The following is a 19577-nucleotide window of genomic DNA, read 5'->3' as shown; positions in this document are numbered from 1 at the left end:
ATATATACTACATCTTCTTAATCCATTTATCAGTGGATGGACATTTGGGCTCTTTCCATAATTAGGCTATTGTTGATAGCATTGATATAAACGTTGGGGTACAAATGCCCCTTTGAATCAGCATTTTTGTATACTTTGGATAAATTCCTGGTCGTGCAATTACTGGGTCATAGGGCAGTTCTATTTTTAATTTTTTGAGGAAACTCCACACTGTTTTCCAGAGTAGTTGCACCAGTTTGCATTCCCACCAACAGTGCAAAAGGGTTCCTTGTACTCCATATCCTCGCCAAAATCTGTTGTTTCCTAAGTTGTTAATTTTAGCCATTCTGACAGGTATGAAGTGGTGTGTCATCATGGTTTTGATTTCTACTTCCTGAATGATGAGTGATATTCAGAATGTTCTCAGGTTAGGCATCTGGATGTCTTTGAAAAAGAGTCTATTCATGTCTTCTGCCCATTTATTTATTGTATTATTTGTTTCTTGGGTGTTGAGTTTGACAAGATCCTCATAGATTTTGGATACTCACCCTTTATCTGATATGTCATTTGCATATACCTTCTCCCATTTCATCAGTTGTCTTTTAGTTTTGTTGATTATTTCCTTCACTGTGCAGAATATTTTTATTTTGATGAGGTCCTAATAGTTCCTTTTTACTTTTGTTTCCCGTGCCTCTGGAGACGTGTCTAGTAAGAAGTTGCTCCAGCCAAGGTCAAAGAGGTTGTTGCCTGTTTTCTTGTCTAGGATTTTGATGGTTTCCTGTCACACATTTTGAATTTATTTTTGTGCATGGTGTAAGAAAGAAGTCCAGTTTCATTCTTTTACATGTTGCTGTCCAGTTTCCCCAGCACTATTTGCTGAAGATACCATCTTTTTTACATTGGATACTCTTTCTTCCTTTGTCTAAGATTAGTTGTCCGTATATTTATGAGTCCATTTCTGGGTTTTCTATTCTGTTCCATTGATCTTTGTGTCTGTTTTTGTGCTAGTACCATACTGTCTTGATGATTAGAGCTCTGTAATACAGCTTGACGTCCGGAATTGTGATGCCTCCAGCTTTGCTTTTCTTTGTCAACATTACTTTGGCTATTCAGGGTCTTTTCTGGATCCATAAAATTTTAGGATTGTTTCTTGTAACTCTGTGAAGAATGCTGCTGTTATTTCGATAAGGATTGTATTGAATGTGTAGATTGCTTTGGTAGTATAGACATTTTAACAATATGTTTTTCTTCCAATCCATGGACATGGAATGTTCTCCATTTCTTTGTTTCTCCTTCAGTTTCTTTCATAAGCTTTCCAAAGTTTTCAACGAACAGATTTTTTACCTCTTTGGTTAGGTTTATTCCTAGTTATCTTATGGTTTTTGTTGCAATTGTAAATGGGATTGATTTCTTGATTTCTCTTTCTGCTGCTTCAGTACTTGTGTATAGAAATATAACAAACTTCTGTATGTTCATTTTGTATCCTGTGACTTTGCTGAATTTGCATATCAGTTCTAGCAGATTTTTCGTTGGGTCTTTTAGATTTACCATGTAGAGTATCATGTCATCTGTGAAGAGTGAAAGTTTTACTTCTTCTTTGCCAATTTGTATGCCTTTTATTGCTTTTTGTTGTCTGATTGCTGATGCTAGGGTTCCCAGTACTATGTTGGACAACAATGGTGAGAGTGAACATCCCATTGTCGTTTTCCTGACAGTTTTTCCCCATTTGGGATGATATTAGCTATGGGCCTTGCATATATGACTTTTATGATGTTGAGGTATATTCCCTTCTATCCCTACTTTCTTCTGTTTTTATCAAGAAAGGATGCTACATTTTGTCAAATGCTTTTTCTTCATCTATTGAAAGGATCTTATGGTTCTTATCCTTTCTTTTATTAATGTGTTTTATCAAATTGATTGAGTTACAAATATTAAATGAGCCCTAAAGCCCAGAAATAAATTCCACTTAATCATGGTGAATAATCCTTTTAATGTACTATTGAATTTGATTTCCTAATATCTTGTTGAGAATTTTTACATCCATGTTTATCAGGGATATTGGCCTGTAATTCTCCTTTTTAGAGGAGTCTTTGGTTTTGGAATCAAGGTAATGCTGGCTTCATAGGATGAGTTTGGAAGCTTTCCTTCCATTTCTATTTTTTGGAAAATTTGAGAATATGTATTAACTCTGCTTTACATGTCTGGTAGAATTCCCCTGGGAAACCATCTGGCCCAGGACTCTTATTTTGTTGGGACATTTTTGATAACTGATTCAATTTCTTTGCTGCTTATTGGCCTATTCAAATTTTCTGTTTCTTCCTGATTGAGGTTTGGTAGTGTGTGACTGTCTAGGAATTTGTGCATTTCGTCCAGATTGTCCAGTTTTTGGCATATAATATTTCATAGTATTCTCTTATAATTGTTTGTATTTCTTGGTGTTGGTTGTGATCTGTCCTGTTCCATATGTGATTTGGCCTATTTGGATCCTCTCTTTTTTTTTTTTTCTTTTTGAGAAGTCTAGCTAAGGGTTTATCAGTTTTGTTTATTCTTTCAAAAAACCAACTTTCAGTTTCATTGATCTGTTCTACCATGGTTTTTTTTGTTTGTTTGTTTGTTTATATATCATGTATTTCTGCATTAATCTTTATTATTTCCCTTATTTTGCTGCCTTTTTTGCTTTACTTACTGCTCCTTTTCTAGGTACTTTAGGTGTAAGGTTAGGATGTGTATTTGGAACCCTTCTTGCTTTTTCAGATAGGCCTGAATTGCAATGTACTTTCCTCTTAGAACTGCCTTTGCTGCATCCCAAGTGGTTTGGACTGTCATGTTTTTATTTTCATTTGCTTTCATGTACTTTTTATTTCATCTTTAATTTCTTGGCTCACCCATTCATTCTTTAGTAGGATGTTCTTTAACCTCCACATATTTGAGAGCTTTCCAAATTTTTTCTTGTGGTTGACTTGAATTTTCATAACGTTGTGATCTGAAAAAAATGTATGGTATGATCTCAATCTTTTGTACCTGTTGAGGGCTGATTTGTGACACATTATGTGATCTATTCTCGAGAACATTTCATATGCACCAAAAAGAATGTGTACTCTGCTGCTTTAAGATGAAATGTTGTGAATATATTTGTTAAGTTCATCCGATACACTATGTCATTCAAATCCATTGTTTCCTCTTTGCTTTTCTGCTTAGATGATCTCTCCTTTCCTATAAGTGGGGTATTAAAGTCTTCTACTATTATGGTGTTACTATCAATGAATTTCTCTATGTTTATTACTAATACATTTACATATTCGTGTTCTTCCAACTTGGGGCCATAAATATTTACAATTGTTTGATATTTTTGATGGATAAGCCACTTAAATATTATATAATGCCAATCTTAACTTCTTGCTACAGTCTTTGCTTTAAAATATAGTTGTATGGTAACCTGGGTGGCTCAGTCAGTAAGTGTCCGACTTCGGCTCAGGTCATGACCTTGCGGTTCATGAGTTTGAGCACTGCATTGGGCTCTGTGCTGACATCTTAGAGCCTGGAACCTGCTTTGGATTTTGCGTGTCTCTCTCTCTATGCTCCTCCCCCACTCACACTCTGTCTCTCTCAAAAAAAATAAATAAGCATTAAAAAATTGTAAATAAATAAATAAATAAATAAATAAACAAATAAATAAAATCTAGTTTGTATGATATAAGTGTAGCTACTTCGGCTTTCCTTTGACATACATTAGCATGATAGATGGTTCTCCATCCCCTCACTTTCACTCTGCAGGTGTCCTCAGGTATAAACTGAGTTCCTTCACAGCAGTATATAGATGTATCTTGTTTTTTTTTTTTAATCTGTTCTGATACCCTATACCTTTTGATTGGAGCATTTAGTCCATTTACATTCAGAGTGATTATTGAAATATATGAATTTAGTGTTATTGTGTTATCTTTAGATTTCATGTTTCTGGTGATGTTGTCTGGCCCTTTGTAGTCTTTGCTGCTTTGGTCTTTTTTTTTTTTTTTTTCTCAAAGAGTCCTCCTTAAAATTTCTTGAAGGGTTGCTTTAGTAGTCATGAACTCTCATATTTTTTCTTTGTCTGGGAAATTCTTTATCTCTCCTTCTATTCTGAATGACAGCCTTGTTGAATCAATGATTCTTGGCTCCATATTTTTCTTATTCAGCATATTGAATATTTCCTGCCACTCCCTTCTGGCATGCCAAGTTTTGGTGGACAAGTCTGCTGCTAACCTTATGTGTCTACCCTTGTAGGTTAAGGACCATTTGTTCCTAGCTGCTTTCAGAATTTTCTCTTTATCCTTGTATTTTGCAAGTTTAACTATGATATGTTGTGATGTTGACCTGTTTTTGTTGATCTTGAAGGGAGTTCTCTGTAACTCTTGGACTTGAATGCCTGTTTCCTTCCCCAGATTGGGAAGTTCTCAGCTATAATTTGTTCATATAAAACTTTTGTCCCTGTTTCGTGCTCTTCTTCTTCTGAGACTCCTATGTTATGGGTATTGTTTCGTTTCATGGAATCACTTAGTTCTATAATTCTCCCCTCATGATCTAGTAATTTCTTTTCCTTATACTTTTCAACTTCATTATTTTCCATAATTTTATCTTCTATTTCACCTATTGTCTCCCCTGCTTCTTTTATCCTCACTGTCACTGTATCTAGTTTCTTTTGCATCTCACCTATAGCATTTTAAAATTCATCCTGACTAGTTCTTAAGTCTGTGATCCACAGCAAGGGTCTCTCTTGTGTGTATTATGCTTTTTTCAAGCTCAACTAGCAGTCTTATGATTGTTGTTCTAAATTCTTCTTCATATATATTGTTTATATGTGTTTTGAGCAAGTCCTGGCTGTGATTTCTTCTTGACCTTTCTTTTGGGGAGAATTCCTCCATCCTCTCATTTTGGCTAAGTTTCTGTGTTTGTGTGTTTTAAAAGCTTGTTATGTTTCCTGCACCTGACAGTACTAGTAAATGAAAAATTGGTCACACACTGTCGAGGGCCTGGCATTTCAGCAAGTGTTTCTGGTTTACAATGTTGGCACTCTGCTGTTTCGTTTTTGCTGTTTTTTCCCACTAGTCAGTCCTCTGCAGAGATCCTCCTGCCTTGCAGTAGTGGAGTGTTGGGCCTTTACCCAGGTGTGCTTTGATTTGTTTGTTGAAGGAACTGTGGGAGGAAAAAAAGGTGTCAGTAGCTTGATCCCATAAAAAAAAGAAAAAGAGGGGCGCCTGGGTGGCTCAGTCGGTTAAGCGTCCAACTTCAGCTCAGGTCATGATCTCACGGTCTGTGAGTTCAAGCCCCGCGTCAGGCTCTGTGCTGACAGCTCAGAGCCTGGAGCCTGTTTCAGATTCTGTGTCTCCCTCTCTCTCTGGCCCTCCTCCGTTCATGCTCTGTCTCTCTCTGTCTCAAAAATAAATAAACGTTAAAAAAAAAGAAAAAAAAGAAAAGAAAACAAAAGGGAACACACACACACAAAACAAACAGAGAATCAAAAAAACTATAAAGCTGATTCCAAGGAAAAAGAAAGAAAAAAGTAGAAGGAAAGAGAAAAGTAGGAAAAAGAAAAGAAGAAAAAAGTCTGATCCAAGGAAAAATAGAAGATGAAATGACAAAAAAAAAAAAATCAGGTATTATGAGCCTGATTACAAAAGAAAAAAAGAAGGAGGAAAAAAGAAAGAAAAAGAGTTCTCTCTTGGTGCCTGAAAGGTGTTAGCTATGCTGGTCTGGAAAAGAGACCAGCTGCACTGGCTTGGAATCAGTCTTGCCCCAGTAAATAAGCAGTTACTAGGCACAGAGGTGAAGGGTTTGGTGAAATTGTGGCCCGCCTCCACTAAGGGTCACTGTGTTGCTCTCTGAAATCTCACCATGTTGGTTTTGGTGGGGAAAATGGCACCACACCAATCTCTTGTCTCCAGAGTGGGGATCTTAACCCTCACTATACAGGAAGCCTTCACAGAATAGCGATGGCAGTAAGTTTTCCCTGTGCCACAACTATCCTGTGCCTCTCCTTGGTTCATGTCTGGGATTCAAAACCCAAACTCTTAAAGACCTGTCAAGGTGTGGATCTGCTCCCGTCCTCTGGAATAGAGCCTCTCCACCCTGCTGATAAAAGGCTTTTGGCTGGCACCTGCAGGGTCTTTTGTCCTTGGGGAGGCAACAAACCTTCTTCCAAAAGTACTCCAGGAAGGGGACTGTTCTTTCCCAGTGCACACCATAAATATCTACATGCTATGCACTCCAGGGCCAGTTCCTTCCTCCCCAGGACCATGAGCCATGGCTCCACTCTGGAGAAAGTCGCATACTTCCAAAACCTCAGAGTTTGAGCTCCAAAAGGTGTTTGCAAAACCGAACTGGGACACTCATCACTTCTTGCTTCCCAATCCATGGTCCAGAGAGATTTTCCTCTTGCGCTAATGCGATGCCACACTTTCTCAACCCTTCTCTCTGTCTCTCCCCTTTGTCTCTCCAGAAAGGGTTTCCTCCCCTCTATGACTCCTATTTTTTCTGTCCCCCAAATCACCTCCATGCATCTTGCATTTGCCAAGCTGTCTCCCTCCAACTATGGAGATACTTCTGCCACTCTGCAGATCTATTTCTTGGGTACTCCAAGTAATCTGACCTCATTACAGCTGTGTTTGAGGGACAATGAAAGGCCAGGGTCCCCTTACTTCTCCACCATCCTGATCACTCCTCCCTTTTATTTTAGAAACCTTCAGGTTCTTACATCAATTAAATAACTTGACAGGCGTATATTGAACATTTCTTCATGCCAGGCATTGTAAAAGGTATTGCAGATTCAAGCATGAGTAAGACTTGGTCCTTATCTTTAAGTAACTTTTAGTGTAGTGAAATGCTGATCAAATATAGGACTAGAATAAATGAAGTGTATAATATTAGTAAGAAAATCATCACATAAGGAAGTTTAGAAAATTTTCCATTTCTAGCATTTCATTTTGTTCTCATTGTTTCTGTTTTTCTTCTTGAGAGTTTCATTCATTGAAAGCATGTTTTTGTTTTACCTCATTGATGTAATTATAATAGCCATTTTATGTTTTAATTTTTTAATGTTTTGTGAATTTTGAATAATTCATTTTATTGAGATATAATTGACATATAACATTATGTAAGTTTAAGGTGTACAACATATTGATTTGATACATATATGTACTGCAATTTGATTAATACCATGGCATTAGTTAGCAGCTTCATCATGTCACATATAACAACAGCCACTTTAAAATCGTCTGTTAGGTCCAATATGGTTCATCTTGGACTTGGAATTGATTGATACTCTCTTTTCCTGAAACTGTGTTCCATTTACTTGGTTCTTTGTTAATTAGATAATTTGGATTATATACTACATATTTGAATATTATGAAGATTGTTTGTAATGATATTTTTCTTCAGTGATTATTATTATTTTTTTTGGTGGATAATTTTCATGGCAGTGTTTGCACTGAAAACTCTTTGTTTTTTGGGCAGCAACTCTGGACTCTGTTATCTTTTGTCTTTGTATGAATTACATTGAGCCTCTTCTATACATTTTTGACTCAGGAGTCAGTTTTGGCTCTTTTTTGTACAGAATTCCTCACAAGCATTCACTGTTTTTTAGCGTCTCTTTTATGTTCCTCCATGCCAGAATGACTGGGCTTTTCCACATGTGTTTTCACCATCACTGGGTGACATAAGAACTACACTTAATCCTAGGCTAAAAGCCACAGATATGGGAGCCTTACTTATAGCTCCCTATTTTCCCTCCTTAACAAAGTGTACGCATTCCATCAGAGTCTGTCTGCTTCTGTCCATTCTCCAGTATCTTCATGTAGTTGATTTTTCAATTTTGTTCAAGCTTTAGAGTTGTTTATTGTGGGCAGGAGAGCGTTGAGTAGGGTCTTAGTCCCTTATTTCCAGAAATGGAACTGAGAATTTAGTTTTAATATTTGAGATTGGAAATGTTTAATTAACCTTGTGGCTTGAATAGAAACTGGGACATACTTCAGGCTGTCAAGGCTACCAACACTGGAGAGAGTGTCATTTTCAAATTTTTATAATTTAGAAAGTTATTTTTCCTGGAAATATGTTAACTCAAAATGTGTTATTTCATAGATATATATAGTTCACTATAGAAATATATTTTTTTCTTTTATGTTCAAGGTTGTTCATCGTGATCTTAAACCTAGTAATATTTTATATATGGATGAATCGGCCAATGCAGACTCCATTAGGATCTGTGATTTTGGGTTTGCAAAACAGCTTCGTGGAGAAAATGGACTTCTTTTAACTCCATGCTACACTGCAAACTTTGTAGCACCTGAGGTATTCTTTAAAACTTTAGTATTAGCCTTTTGTTCTTTTCTTTTAGTTGAATATATATAATGTCATGTATGTGTTATAGTTGATAGGTAAAAACTGAGTTATCTTTTCCCAACTATAAAGCTGTTTAAATCCACAAATTCTGAAAACCCTTAATATAAATATTCAAACTAGTAACTCACATCTGAAACTAGCCTGAATGTATAATAATCAGACTATTGTATTCTCTTGTGTTATGTACTAACATCAGAATCATACCCTTGTAGAGCTGGGAGGAGAATAGAGATAACCCCATCTTCAACATTAAATATTCTAAATGAAGTAATTGAGGCTCAAAGTACTTAAATAAATTTTTCAAGACCCAAAATTCCCATAGTAATAAAACCAGGATAAATTTGCAGATATTTTAGTTTGTGCTGAAGAAGAGGTAATTTATATTTAACATTATATATAACTTATAAGGGCAGTACCACCCATGATTGTCTTTAAGATATAATTCCTGGAGCAAACAGCTTCACAGGGATTTTTATAAGCAGTGGGATTTTTCTTGGCACATAATACTCATTTGTAGATCTTAGAGGGAAGAGTCGGGAAAGGTGAGTCTGGGGAGGTAAAGGGGTATAGGCTTCATTTTTATCAACTTCCAACAGTCACTTCTGATACTGGGGATAGGAGCTTTGACAGTAGCAACCTCAACAGGACTGTAATTATGATTGATAAAAAATAAATCAGGGATGGAATTGGCCATATACATATTATTGTTTATAAATTAGGAACTGTTCTTATATGCTATGAATAATGATAACCCATATGAATTATCATATATACAACATAAATCAGAATACACAAAAATCTTCATGTTAAAAAATTGAATGTTTCAAGTCAGATGTTTGAAAAATTTAATGTTTCAAGTCAGAGAAGAAGAGTAAAATAATTTGAGGATGAATTCTTATCTCATCTCATGTGCATGTTTTCTGTTTTTTTTATATCAAATACTATAACTTTCAGGGTAATATTTCACATCACATATAGCAAGACATTTGTATTTGAATATCAATAAATCTGTATTTTAATGTAGCTATTAGAAAACTATTTTTTCTTTTCTTTTATTGATGTGATTTTTCACATTGGTTGATTTGCAAATATTGAACCAGCCCTGCAGCCCAAGAATGAATCCCACTTGATCATGGTGAATAAAACATTTTATATGCTATTGAATTCAATTTGCTAGTTATCTTGTTAAGAATTCTGGCATCCATATTCATCAAGGATATTGGCCTCCGGTTGTCTTTTTTTGCTGGGTCTCTGGTTTGGGAATCAAAGTTAATGCTAGGTTCATAGAATGAATCCAGAAGTTTTCCTTCCTTTTCCATTTTCTGGAACTTGAGAAGGATAGGTATTAACTCTGCTTTAAATGTCTGGTAGAATTCCCCAGGGAAGCCATTTGGTCCAGGACTGTAATTTGTTGGGAGATTTTTGACATCTCATTCAATCTCTTCACTAGTTATGGGTCTCTTCAAATTTTCCATTTCTTCCCATTTGAGTTTTGGTAGTGGGTGGGTGTTTAGGAATTTGTCCATGTCTTCCAGGTTGTCCAGTTTGTTGGCATATAATTTTCATAGTATTCCCTGATAATTGCTTGTGTTTCTGAGGGATTGGTTATAATAAATCAATTTTCCTTCATGATTTTATCTACTTGGGTCATTTCTCTCTTCTTTTTGAGAAGCATGGCTAGAAGTTTATCAATTTTTTTTTCCAAAAACCAACTCTTGGTTTCACTGATATGTTCTACTGCTTTTTTGGATTGTTTATTTCTGCTCTGATCTTCATTATTTCTCTTCTTCTGTTGGATTGGGGTGACTTTGCTGTTCTTCTTCTAGTCCTGTCAATAGATGCAGAAAAACATTTGACAAAATACAACATCATTTCTTGATGAAAACCCTCAAGAAAGTCTGGATAGAAGGAACATACTTAAACATCATAAAGGCCATTTATGAAAAGCCCACAGCTAATATCATCCTCAATGGGGAAAAACTGAGAGCTTTCCCCCTGAGATCAGGAACACGACAGGGATGTTGACTCTCACCGCTGTTGTATAACATATTATTGGAAGTCCTAGCATCAGCAATCAGACAACAAAATGAAATAAAAGGCATCAAAATTGGCAAAGATAAAGTTAAGCTCTCACTTTTTGCAGATGACATGATATCATACATGGAAAACCCGAAAGACTCAACCAAAAATCTGATAGAACTGATACATGAATTCAGCAAAGGTGCAGGGTGCAAAATTAATGTACAGAAATCAGTTGCATTTTTATACACCAATAATGAAGCAACAGAAAGAAAAATAAAGAAACAGATCCCATTCACAATTGCACCAAGAATCATAAAATACCTAGGAATAAACCTAACCAAAGATGTAAAATATATGTATGCTGAAAACTATGGAAAGCTTATGAAAGCAATTGGAGAAGATACAAAGAAATGGAAAAGCATTCCATGCTCATGGATTGGAAGACTAAATACTGTCAAAATGCCAATACTACACAAAGCTATCTACACATTCAATGCAATCCTAATCAAAATTGTACCAGCAATCTTTGCAAAGCTAGAACAAGCAATCCTAAAATTTGTATGGAACCACAAAAGACCCTGAATAGCCAAAGTGATAGTGAAGAAGACCAAAGCAGGAGGCATCACAATCCGAGACTTTAGCCTCTACTATAAAGCTGTAATCATAAAGACAGTATGGTACTGTCAAAAAAGCAAACACATAGACCAATGGAATAGAATAGAAAAGACAGAACTCGACCCAGAAATGTATGGCCAACTGATCTTTGACAAAGCAAGAAAGAGTATCCAACGGAAAAAAGACAGCCTCTTTAACAAATCGTGCTGGGAGAACTGGACAGCAACATGCAGAAGAATGAAACTAGACCACATTCTTACACGATACACAAAAGTAAACTCAAAATGGATGAAAGACCTGAATGTGAGACAGGAAACCATTAAAACCCTAGAGGAGAAAGCAGGCAACAACCTCATTGACCTCAGCCGCAGCAATTTATTGCTAGACACATCTCCAAAGGCAAGGGAATTCAAGCAAAAATGAACTATTGGGACCTCATGAAGATAAAAAGCTTCTGCACTGCAAGGGAAGCAATCAACAAAACTAAAAGGCAACCAACGGAATGGGAAAAGATATTTGCAAATGAAATATCAGACAAAGAGCTAGTATCCAAAATCTATAAAGAGCTCACCAAACTCCACACCCAAAAAACAAATAACCCAGTGAAGAAATGGGCAGAAAACATGAATAGACACTTCTCTAAAGAAGACATCCAGATGGACAACAGGCATATGAAAAGATGCTCAACGTCGCTCCTCATTAGGGAAAACAAATCAAAACCACACTCAGATATCACCTCACGCCAGTCAGAGTGACCAAAATGAACAAATCAGGAGACTATAGATACTGGTGAGCATGTGGAGAAACGGGAACCCTCTTGCACTGTTGGTGGGAATGCAAATTGGTGCTGCTGCCACTCTGGAAAACAGTGTGGAGGTTCCTCAAAAAATTAAAAATAGATCTACCCTATGACCCAGCAATAGTACTGCTAGGAATCTACCCAAAAGTTACAGGAGTGCTGATTCATAGGGGCACTTGTACCCCAGTGTTTATAGTAGCACTTTCAACAATAGCCAAACTATGGAAACAGCCTAAATGCCCATCAACTGATGAATGGATAAAGAAGATATGGTTTATGTATGCAATGGAATACTACTTGACAATGAGAAAGAATGAAATCTTGCCATTTGTAGCAAAGTGGATGGATCTGGAGGATATTATGCTAAGTGAAATAAGCCAGGCAGAGAAAGACAGATACCATATGTTTTCACTCATATGGGGATCTTGAGAAACGTAACAGAAGACCATGGGGGAGGGGAAGAGGGAAAAAACAAAAACAAAAAGTTTCGGAGAGGGAGGGAGGCAAACCATAAGAGACTCTTAAGGACTGAGAACAAACTAAGGGTAGATGGGAGGTGGGGGGAGAGGGGAAAGTCGGTGATGGGCAGGGAGGAGGGTACTTGTTGGGATGAGCACTGGGTGTTGTATGGAAACCAATTTTACAATAAATTATATTTTAAAAAGTATATATTTTTTATTGAAGTAAGATTTGCATACAGTGTTATATTGGTTTCAGGTATGAAATAGTATATTTAATAATAAAAATAAAAATATAGAAAATAAAAAATAACTTATTAATAATTAAAAATTCCCGTATTAAAAATTTATTTTCTTCCTTTAAGATGTTGATGTTGAAGAGGAAACATAACATCTGATTTATAAAGTTTTTTATGATAAGAGGTTTGCCATATAAAAATTATATACATATCCAGGAAATGTAATTTAATCTCTATTTCAATTAAGTACATAGAATAATGAATGTACAAATTTTTATCACATTACAATATATAGAAACTGTATTTCCAAAAATAAATATCAGAACAAATACATGATCCACAAAAGGGTTATTGCACTGCCCCTAGGTTTAAGAAATATAGCTTAGACATTGAAAAATTAGCCTTTCTAGAATATTTAAGGCTTTTGTAAGGATAAGAAGGTAGAATATTTGAGATTTGGGCTTTTCTGTTAAATATAGGATATATATTCATCATAAATATTCTATCATTTATGCAGTAGACAACAGAAGGGTATAGAATAACCATTTTAATGGCTGAATTTTTAATATTGACTTAATCTTGTGGATCTGGTATGATGGAAACTTCTCACTGGGAAAAGGTTAGGGCTAAGTGTGTCCCAAATGAACATTTTAAAGTCAGACATTGAAAGGAAAAATACAGAATATGTTTGTGTTTAGATTAATGATTAGGTAAATATTTTCAGGTTAGTCGGGAGGTAAACATTTTTAAATGAGTTCAGGTCCACAAAGTAGAATACAGCCCATTTATGCTTTTTATCTTCACAGACTGCCATTGTATTATGACATTCTCATCATTGTAATAGTGAAGGTTTTCAAGTGGTCGTCTGAAAACCATTTCTCCGTAACTAGTGCTTGAACTATCTTTGGGTAGTATTTGTATTTTCAAAATACTTTTTTTATTTTTGAGAGAGAGAGAGAGAGAGAGCATGTGCACTCACACACACGCGAGCACATTAGTGGGGAAGGGGCAAAGAGAGAGGAAGAGAGGGAATCTTAGGCTCCACACCCAGTGTTCAACACAGAGCCTGTTGGGCTTGGTCCCACGACTCTGGGACCATGACCTGAGCTGAATTCAAGAGTCGGATGCTCAACCAACTGAGCCACCCAGGCTCCCCTCAAAATACTTTGAAAAGTTTTATTATCAAATGCTGAAGCCTCTGCTAAGCAATAAATTAATATTTATACAATTTTATGAATGAAATACAGAGGTTTTGTGTAGGATTAGTTTCTAAATTTCAGACCTTTTCAAAAATTAGCAATAAAGTATATTAAATACATTCTCTTTTAAACTAGAATCAGAAAGATTCAAGTATCCGTGCAGATATTTGAATAAATAATAGCATTTATGGGGGTATAAATTCACTATTTCATCACAGTAAATAGAATGTTTGTTTGCTAAAAGATATGCTAATGAGTACAATTTTGGCTTAACAGTAAAGAAAAATATGCATTCACTTTTTGATATGTATCAACCTGACCAACCTCTTAAGGTTTACTTAGAGATGCTTTTCTACTATAACTATGTTGCAAAAAAATAATATATCCCCCAAAACATTTTATTTTTTATAAAAGCAAACAACTTATAATTTCCTACTAATATTTAGTGTATACTGAGGTCTAAAAATGATCCTGAGTTAAAGGAACATATAGTAAATTGGAGGGAAGTTGTGTGATGTGAGTGGTTTAGCTATATCTCATTATTTATTAGCCTTTGTGGTCCCTACTTGTGTTATGTAGGTAAGCCAATTACACAGGTATTTTGATAAACTCTTTACCTTCTCAAGTTTGCACATATGCTTGTTCTTGTAAGTACATTTCGACTAAGAAAAAATTATATCTTGAAGTTTAAGTTAGATACTCATTAGTCATGTATGACAATTGTCAAAACCAAACATTAATATTTTTAACCTTTTATAAATGAAATGTTCATGCTGCTGGCTGTGCACTCCCCAGTGTTAAGGTATTAATAGTATTTTTATTCTGTTTTTATGCCTAAAAGCATTAGCAGTGGGTTTATTTTTTTATATTTTTAAGTTTTTATTTAAATTCTGGTTAGTTAACATACAGTGCAATATTATTTTCAGGTGTGCAATTTAGTGATTCAACCCTTACATACAACACCCATTGCTTTTCACAAGTGCACTGCTTAATCCCCATCATCTATTTTATCCAGCACCCCACCCACCCCTCTGGTAATCATCAGTTTGTTCTCTATACTTAAGAGTCTGTTGCTTGGTTTGCCTCTCTGTGTCTTTTTTTTTTTTTTCACCTCTGATCCTTTGTTTTGTTTCTTAAATTCCACATATGAGTGAAATCACATGGTATTTGTCTTTCTCTGACTGACTTATTTTGCCTAACATAATACTCTCTACCTTGCAAGTGGCAAGATTTCATTCTTTTTGATGGCTTAGCAATATACCATTGTGTATATATACCACAACTTTTTTGTCTATTCATCAGTTGATGGGCACGTGGGCTGTTTCCATAATTTGGCTATTGGAGATATTGCAGCTATAAACATTGGGGTGCATGTATCCCTTTGAATTAGTATTTTTTATCCTTTGAGCAAATACCTAATAGTGCAGTGTGGATCATAAGGTAGTTCTATTTTTATCTTTTTGAGAAACCTCCATACTGTTTTCCACAGTTGCTGTACCAGTTTGCATTCCCACCAACAGTGTCAGAGGGTTCCCTTTTCTCTGCATCCTCACCAAAACCTGCTGTTTCCTGTGTTGTTAATTTTAGCCAATATGACCAGTATCAGGTAATGTCTCATTGTAGTTTGATTTGTATTTCCCTGATGGTGAGTGATGTTGAGCATCTTTTCATGTGTCTGTTAGTGATCTGGATGTCTTCTTTGGAAAAATGTCTATTCATGTCTTCTGCCCATATCTTAACTGGATTATTATTTGTAACTGTTTTGGGGTGTTGAGTTTTATAAGTTTTTTATAGTGGTTTTACACTAACACTTTATCAGATATGTCATTTCCAAATATCTTCTCCCATCAGAAGGTTGCCTTTCAGTTTTGTTGACTATTTTCCTTTGCTATACAGAATATTTTTATTTTGATGTGGTCCCAATAGTTTATTTCTGCTTTTGTTTCCCTTGCCTCAGGAGACACATCTAGAAAGAAGTTGCTAAGGCCAATGTCAAAGAGGTTACTGCCTCAGTTCTCGTCTAGGATTTTAATGGCTTCCTGTCTCTCATTAGGTCTTTAATCCATTTTTGTTTTGGTCTTTAATCCATTCTGCATTTATTTTTTGTGTATAGTGTAAGAAAGTGGTCCAGTTTCATTCCTTTGCATGTTACTTTCCAGTTTTCCCAACACCATTTGTTGAAGACACCTTTTTCTCATTGGATATTCTTTCCTCCTTTGACGAAGATAAATTGACCATAGAGTTGTGGGTTCATTTCTGGGTTTTTCTATTTTATCCTAATGATCTGTGTGTCTTTTTTTTTTTGCCAGTACCATACTGTCTTCATGACTACAGCTTTGTAATATGACTTGAAGTCCAGAATTGTGATGCTTCCAGCTTTGCTTTTCCTTTTCAAGGTTTCTTTAGCTATTTGAGGTATTTCTGGTTCCATACAAATTTTAGGATTGTTTCTTCTAGCTCTGTGAAAAGTGCTGGTGGTATTGTGATAGGGATTGAACTGAATGTGTAGATTGCTTTGGTTGGTATAGACTTTTAAAAATATTTGTCTTACAATCCATTTCATCTATTTTCAACAAAACTCTACTAACTTCATATAGAAACCTCACATGAATATATAATAAATATATTGTTTGATATTATTAACACTAGCCCCAAGAACAAAAATCATCTACCTAAATTATTGCATGAAAAATTAATTAAGCCATTCAGAATTTTATCAAATGTGTTTTTGTGATCCATAAATATTCCACTGTTTCCAATACATAAGCCTTGAATGTAAGATATAAATTAATTTTGCTTTCATAAAGGTATATATCATCTTACCATCTTTTGCATGGTAAGGAGGCAATTATCATAGACATTAAAAACACAAGCTCTAGAGTAAGAATACCTACTACACTACTTACTAGTTTTTTGATATTGGGCAAATTATGTGACATTTGCCTTAGTTTCTTCATATTCAAAATTGAAATAATAATATGTACCTCATAGAGTCAGTGTCAGGATGAAAAGTCAGTACTGTATATAGTACATATTAGGCTCTTTGTATGCATTAATCTTAAATTTTGATGTCTATGTCTTGTTTTTCTAAGAGTAGGAGTGAAAGTTTATTGGAATCAGGGATCATATATTCAAAGTTGTTTCTTTTATGACCCATGTTACTTAATCACCTTATTTTTAGCCATTTATTCAATGCTTGCTAATTGCAAAGGCTCTGCCTTTAATATTAAATTAATCTAGTTTTGAAAAGATTTACATATGTAAGTTTTTAAATTGTGAACATTTGTGAGATTATTGGAAATACAACAATGGTCTTTCAGATGAGAAAACTGAGTTTATACTGAGTGATACCAGATAATATATATTTCTTCCTCAGGTTCTTATGCAACAGGGCTATGATGCTGCTTGTGATATTTGGAGCCTAGGTGTCCTTTTTTACACCATGCTGGCTGGGTAAGAAACATATATTCAAAATAATACACATCATAATTTGAATTTTATCTGTATATTTTCATCTGGAAAGAAATGGACAGATGAAAATAGCCTTAAATAAAATAGTACCAACATTTTTAAATAATATATATTGTTTATTTATAAAAGGTAAAAAAATAAAGTGTTTAGTGTGGTACTATTCAGATATATAATTAAAAGAATTTCAACTAGAACTAAAACTTTTAAAATTAAAACATATTTTTATTTTGATATTATACATTCAGTGCATTAATTTTTTAATGTTTACTTGAACATAATAATTTCTTTTTCAGTGGGTACTTGCCCACTGAGTTTCTTGATATTGAGTTAATTTTTTGAAAGTACTTGAATTCTGGCTCTTCTGATGATAGAGATTAAGTAAGATCATACTTTATAAAAAATATGAATAGTAACAGAATACTCAACTACAGAAACACATAGCTGCCTTCCCTTAAACAGATAAATACTAAACAAATTTAATAATTGAATATATTAATGTTGGTAATTTACAAATAATATAATTGCTGTTGTACTCTTAATAATTAGTAGCACTTTTATTTAGGAATAAAAATTTATGGCTGTAGAAAAAAGGCTAGGTTTAGCAGTATAGTGCATAGAATGGAATTTGAAGAATTATAATGTAATTATATAATGTACTTAGGTGTGACTTTTAAAGAAAGAATTTAGTAAAATTTAAATATGTTTGACATAACAGGAGCTTTATAAATATAAGTTATGAATATGATGACTTTGCATTATTTATTGGATTGATGGTAATTGCTTATCAGCATATTCCACATACTTTTAGATATATTACATACTTATGCAAAACATTTAGTTATAGACCACAGCAAGTACTAAGGATAACAGTAGTGAAAAGTTTGCATATGAACTGCAATTAGGGCTACTGGTTTCAAACCATGGGGGATACCATTTCTAGATTGCTGCTTTCAAATATTTACTTTATGACTAACAGAAAATGAATTTGTGTGTGAGTGTATGTATATATATTTAGTGTTATCTCTACCTAATTGTTACAAGAGAGAATTAAGACATAAGCATATCAAGATATCTTCCTCATACTTCTTAACCATAAGTCTTTATTCCCAAATATGAATACCATTTTCGGTTTCACCTGTTATAATGATACAAACTGATCACTTTGTTATTCTATATTAATTTTAAGCTACTTAAACATTAAACAATGTATTTGTCTTCCTGTCCATGAATATTGATCAACATAATAGTTTTATTGACTATAGAGTTTTTAGTTACATTGATATAAATATTTAACGCATTGTTTATGGACATTAATTAAAAATATTGTTAACCTGTTTCCCTGGATAATTCTGTTAATTTGTTAGTGAATAAATTTGAACCAATCACTAAATACATTCTCAATTTATACAGTTAACAATTTCTTCATAGTGAGTATATTTGTGTTGCTAACTTATGCCTGAGAATACAAACTTTGCATGTTTTATTTTGGTCTAATTTTAAGCCTATAGCTTCACACAAAAAGCCATCTTTATTTTATTTTAATTTGATTAACTGATCAAAGGAAAATATATTTATGTAAGCAAGACTCCCTATTTTATTAAATAATCCATGAAGATTAAGTTCATTGTTTCAAATATAAAACTTGATATGAAAGGTAAAGGGAAATATTAGATAATACTTTTAATTTGCTATAGTAAGTATTTGCATGTTGTCTTATATTCATTGCTTTCAATTAGATTTAATTTGTATATTAGGCCCTCATGTCTATTCAAATCTATTTTATTAATAGCTACACTCCATTTGCTAATGGCCCCAATGATACTCCTGAAGAGATACTGCTACGTATAGGCAATGGCAAGTTCTCTTTGAGTGGTGGAAACTGGGACAATATTTCAGATGGAGCAAAGGTATAAAGTATAAATATCTTTTGTTGCATTCATATTAAATTGTGGAAATATTTAAGTTATAGCCTAGTCTGTATTTTCAGAGTATCTGATGGTGTTATATGTCAGTATTTGTTTTTAAGTCAACTCACATGTATATACGGATTGAACAAGATGAAGGCTAATTTTTTTTTTCTGCCATGCTTCTGGGCCATATTTCTCTCATATCAATTTGTATGTGTTCAAGGAATATAAACTAGTTTCATTATTAACCAAACTAAAAATGTAAATCTACTGAGGAAAAATACATATTTAAAGCTAACTAGAGCTGATTTCTGCATTTGGTATATTTTTACACATCTTTTCTTCTTTAGTTCAGACATTGACTCATGATAATGCAAGCAGTTTTTATAATGTTAACTTATTCCTTGATAATATATGAACTATTTATCAGTAAAACCTAGATATTTATTGATGATGCAGAGCTATCCAAGAGAAATATAATGAAAGCCACATATGTAATTTAAAAATTTCCAGTAGTC

The 19577-nt window shown here is 34.2% G+C and overlaps 1 protein-coding gene across 2 annotated transcripts in view; it reads left to right on the top strand.

Annotated features, from left to right (window-relative positions):
• Nucleotides 1-19577, top strand: part of RPS6KA6 (ribosomal protein S6 kinase A6) — a 202588-nt gene that overhangs the window by 141443 nt on the left and 41568 nt on the right. Inside the window, exons 18-20 of one of the 2 annotated variants that reach the window (XM_045471065.1) lie at nucleotides 8137-8298; nucleotides 17058-17134; nucleotides 18942-19059. In XM_045471065.1, the coding sequence (XP_045327021.1) occupies nucleotides 8137-8298; nucleotides 17058-17134; nucleotides 18942-19059 (357 nt within the window). The remainder of the gene's footprint in view (nucleotides 1-8136; nucleotides 8299-17057; nucleotides 17135-18941; nucleotides 19060-19577) is intronic. The other variant, XM_045471066.1, reaches the window with a different exon arrangement.

The sequence above is a fragment of the Leopardus geoffroyi genome, chromosome X (genome assembly GCF_018350155.1).
Source record: "Leopardus geoffroyi isolate Oge1 chromosome X, O.geoffroyi_Oge1_pat1.0, whole genome shotgun sequence".
Taxonomy (NCBI): domain Eukaryota; kingdom Metazoa; phylum Chordata; class Mammalia; order Carnivora; family Felidae; genus Leopardus; species Leopardus geoffroyi.
The sequence above is the reverse complement of the archived record's forward strand: the minus strand, read 5'-3'. Positions and strand labels throughout refer to the sequence as shown.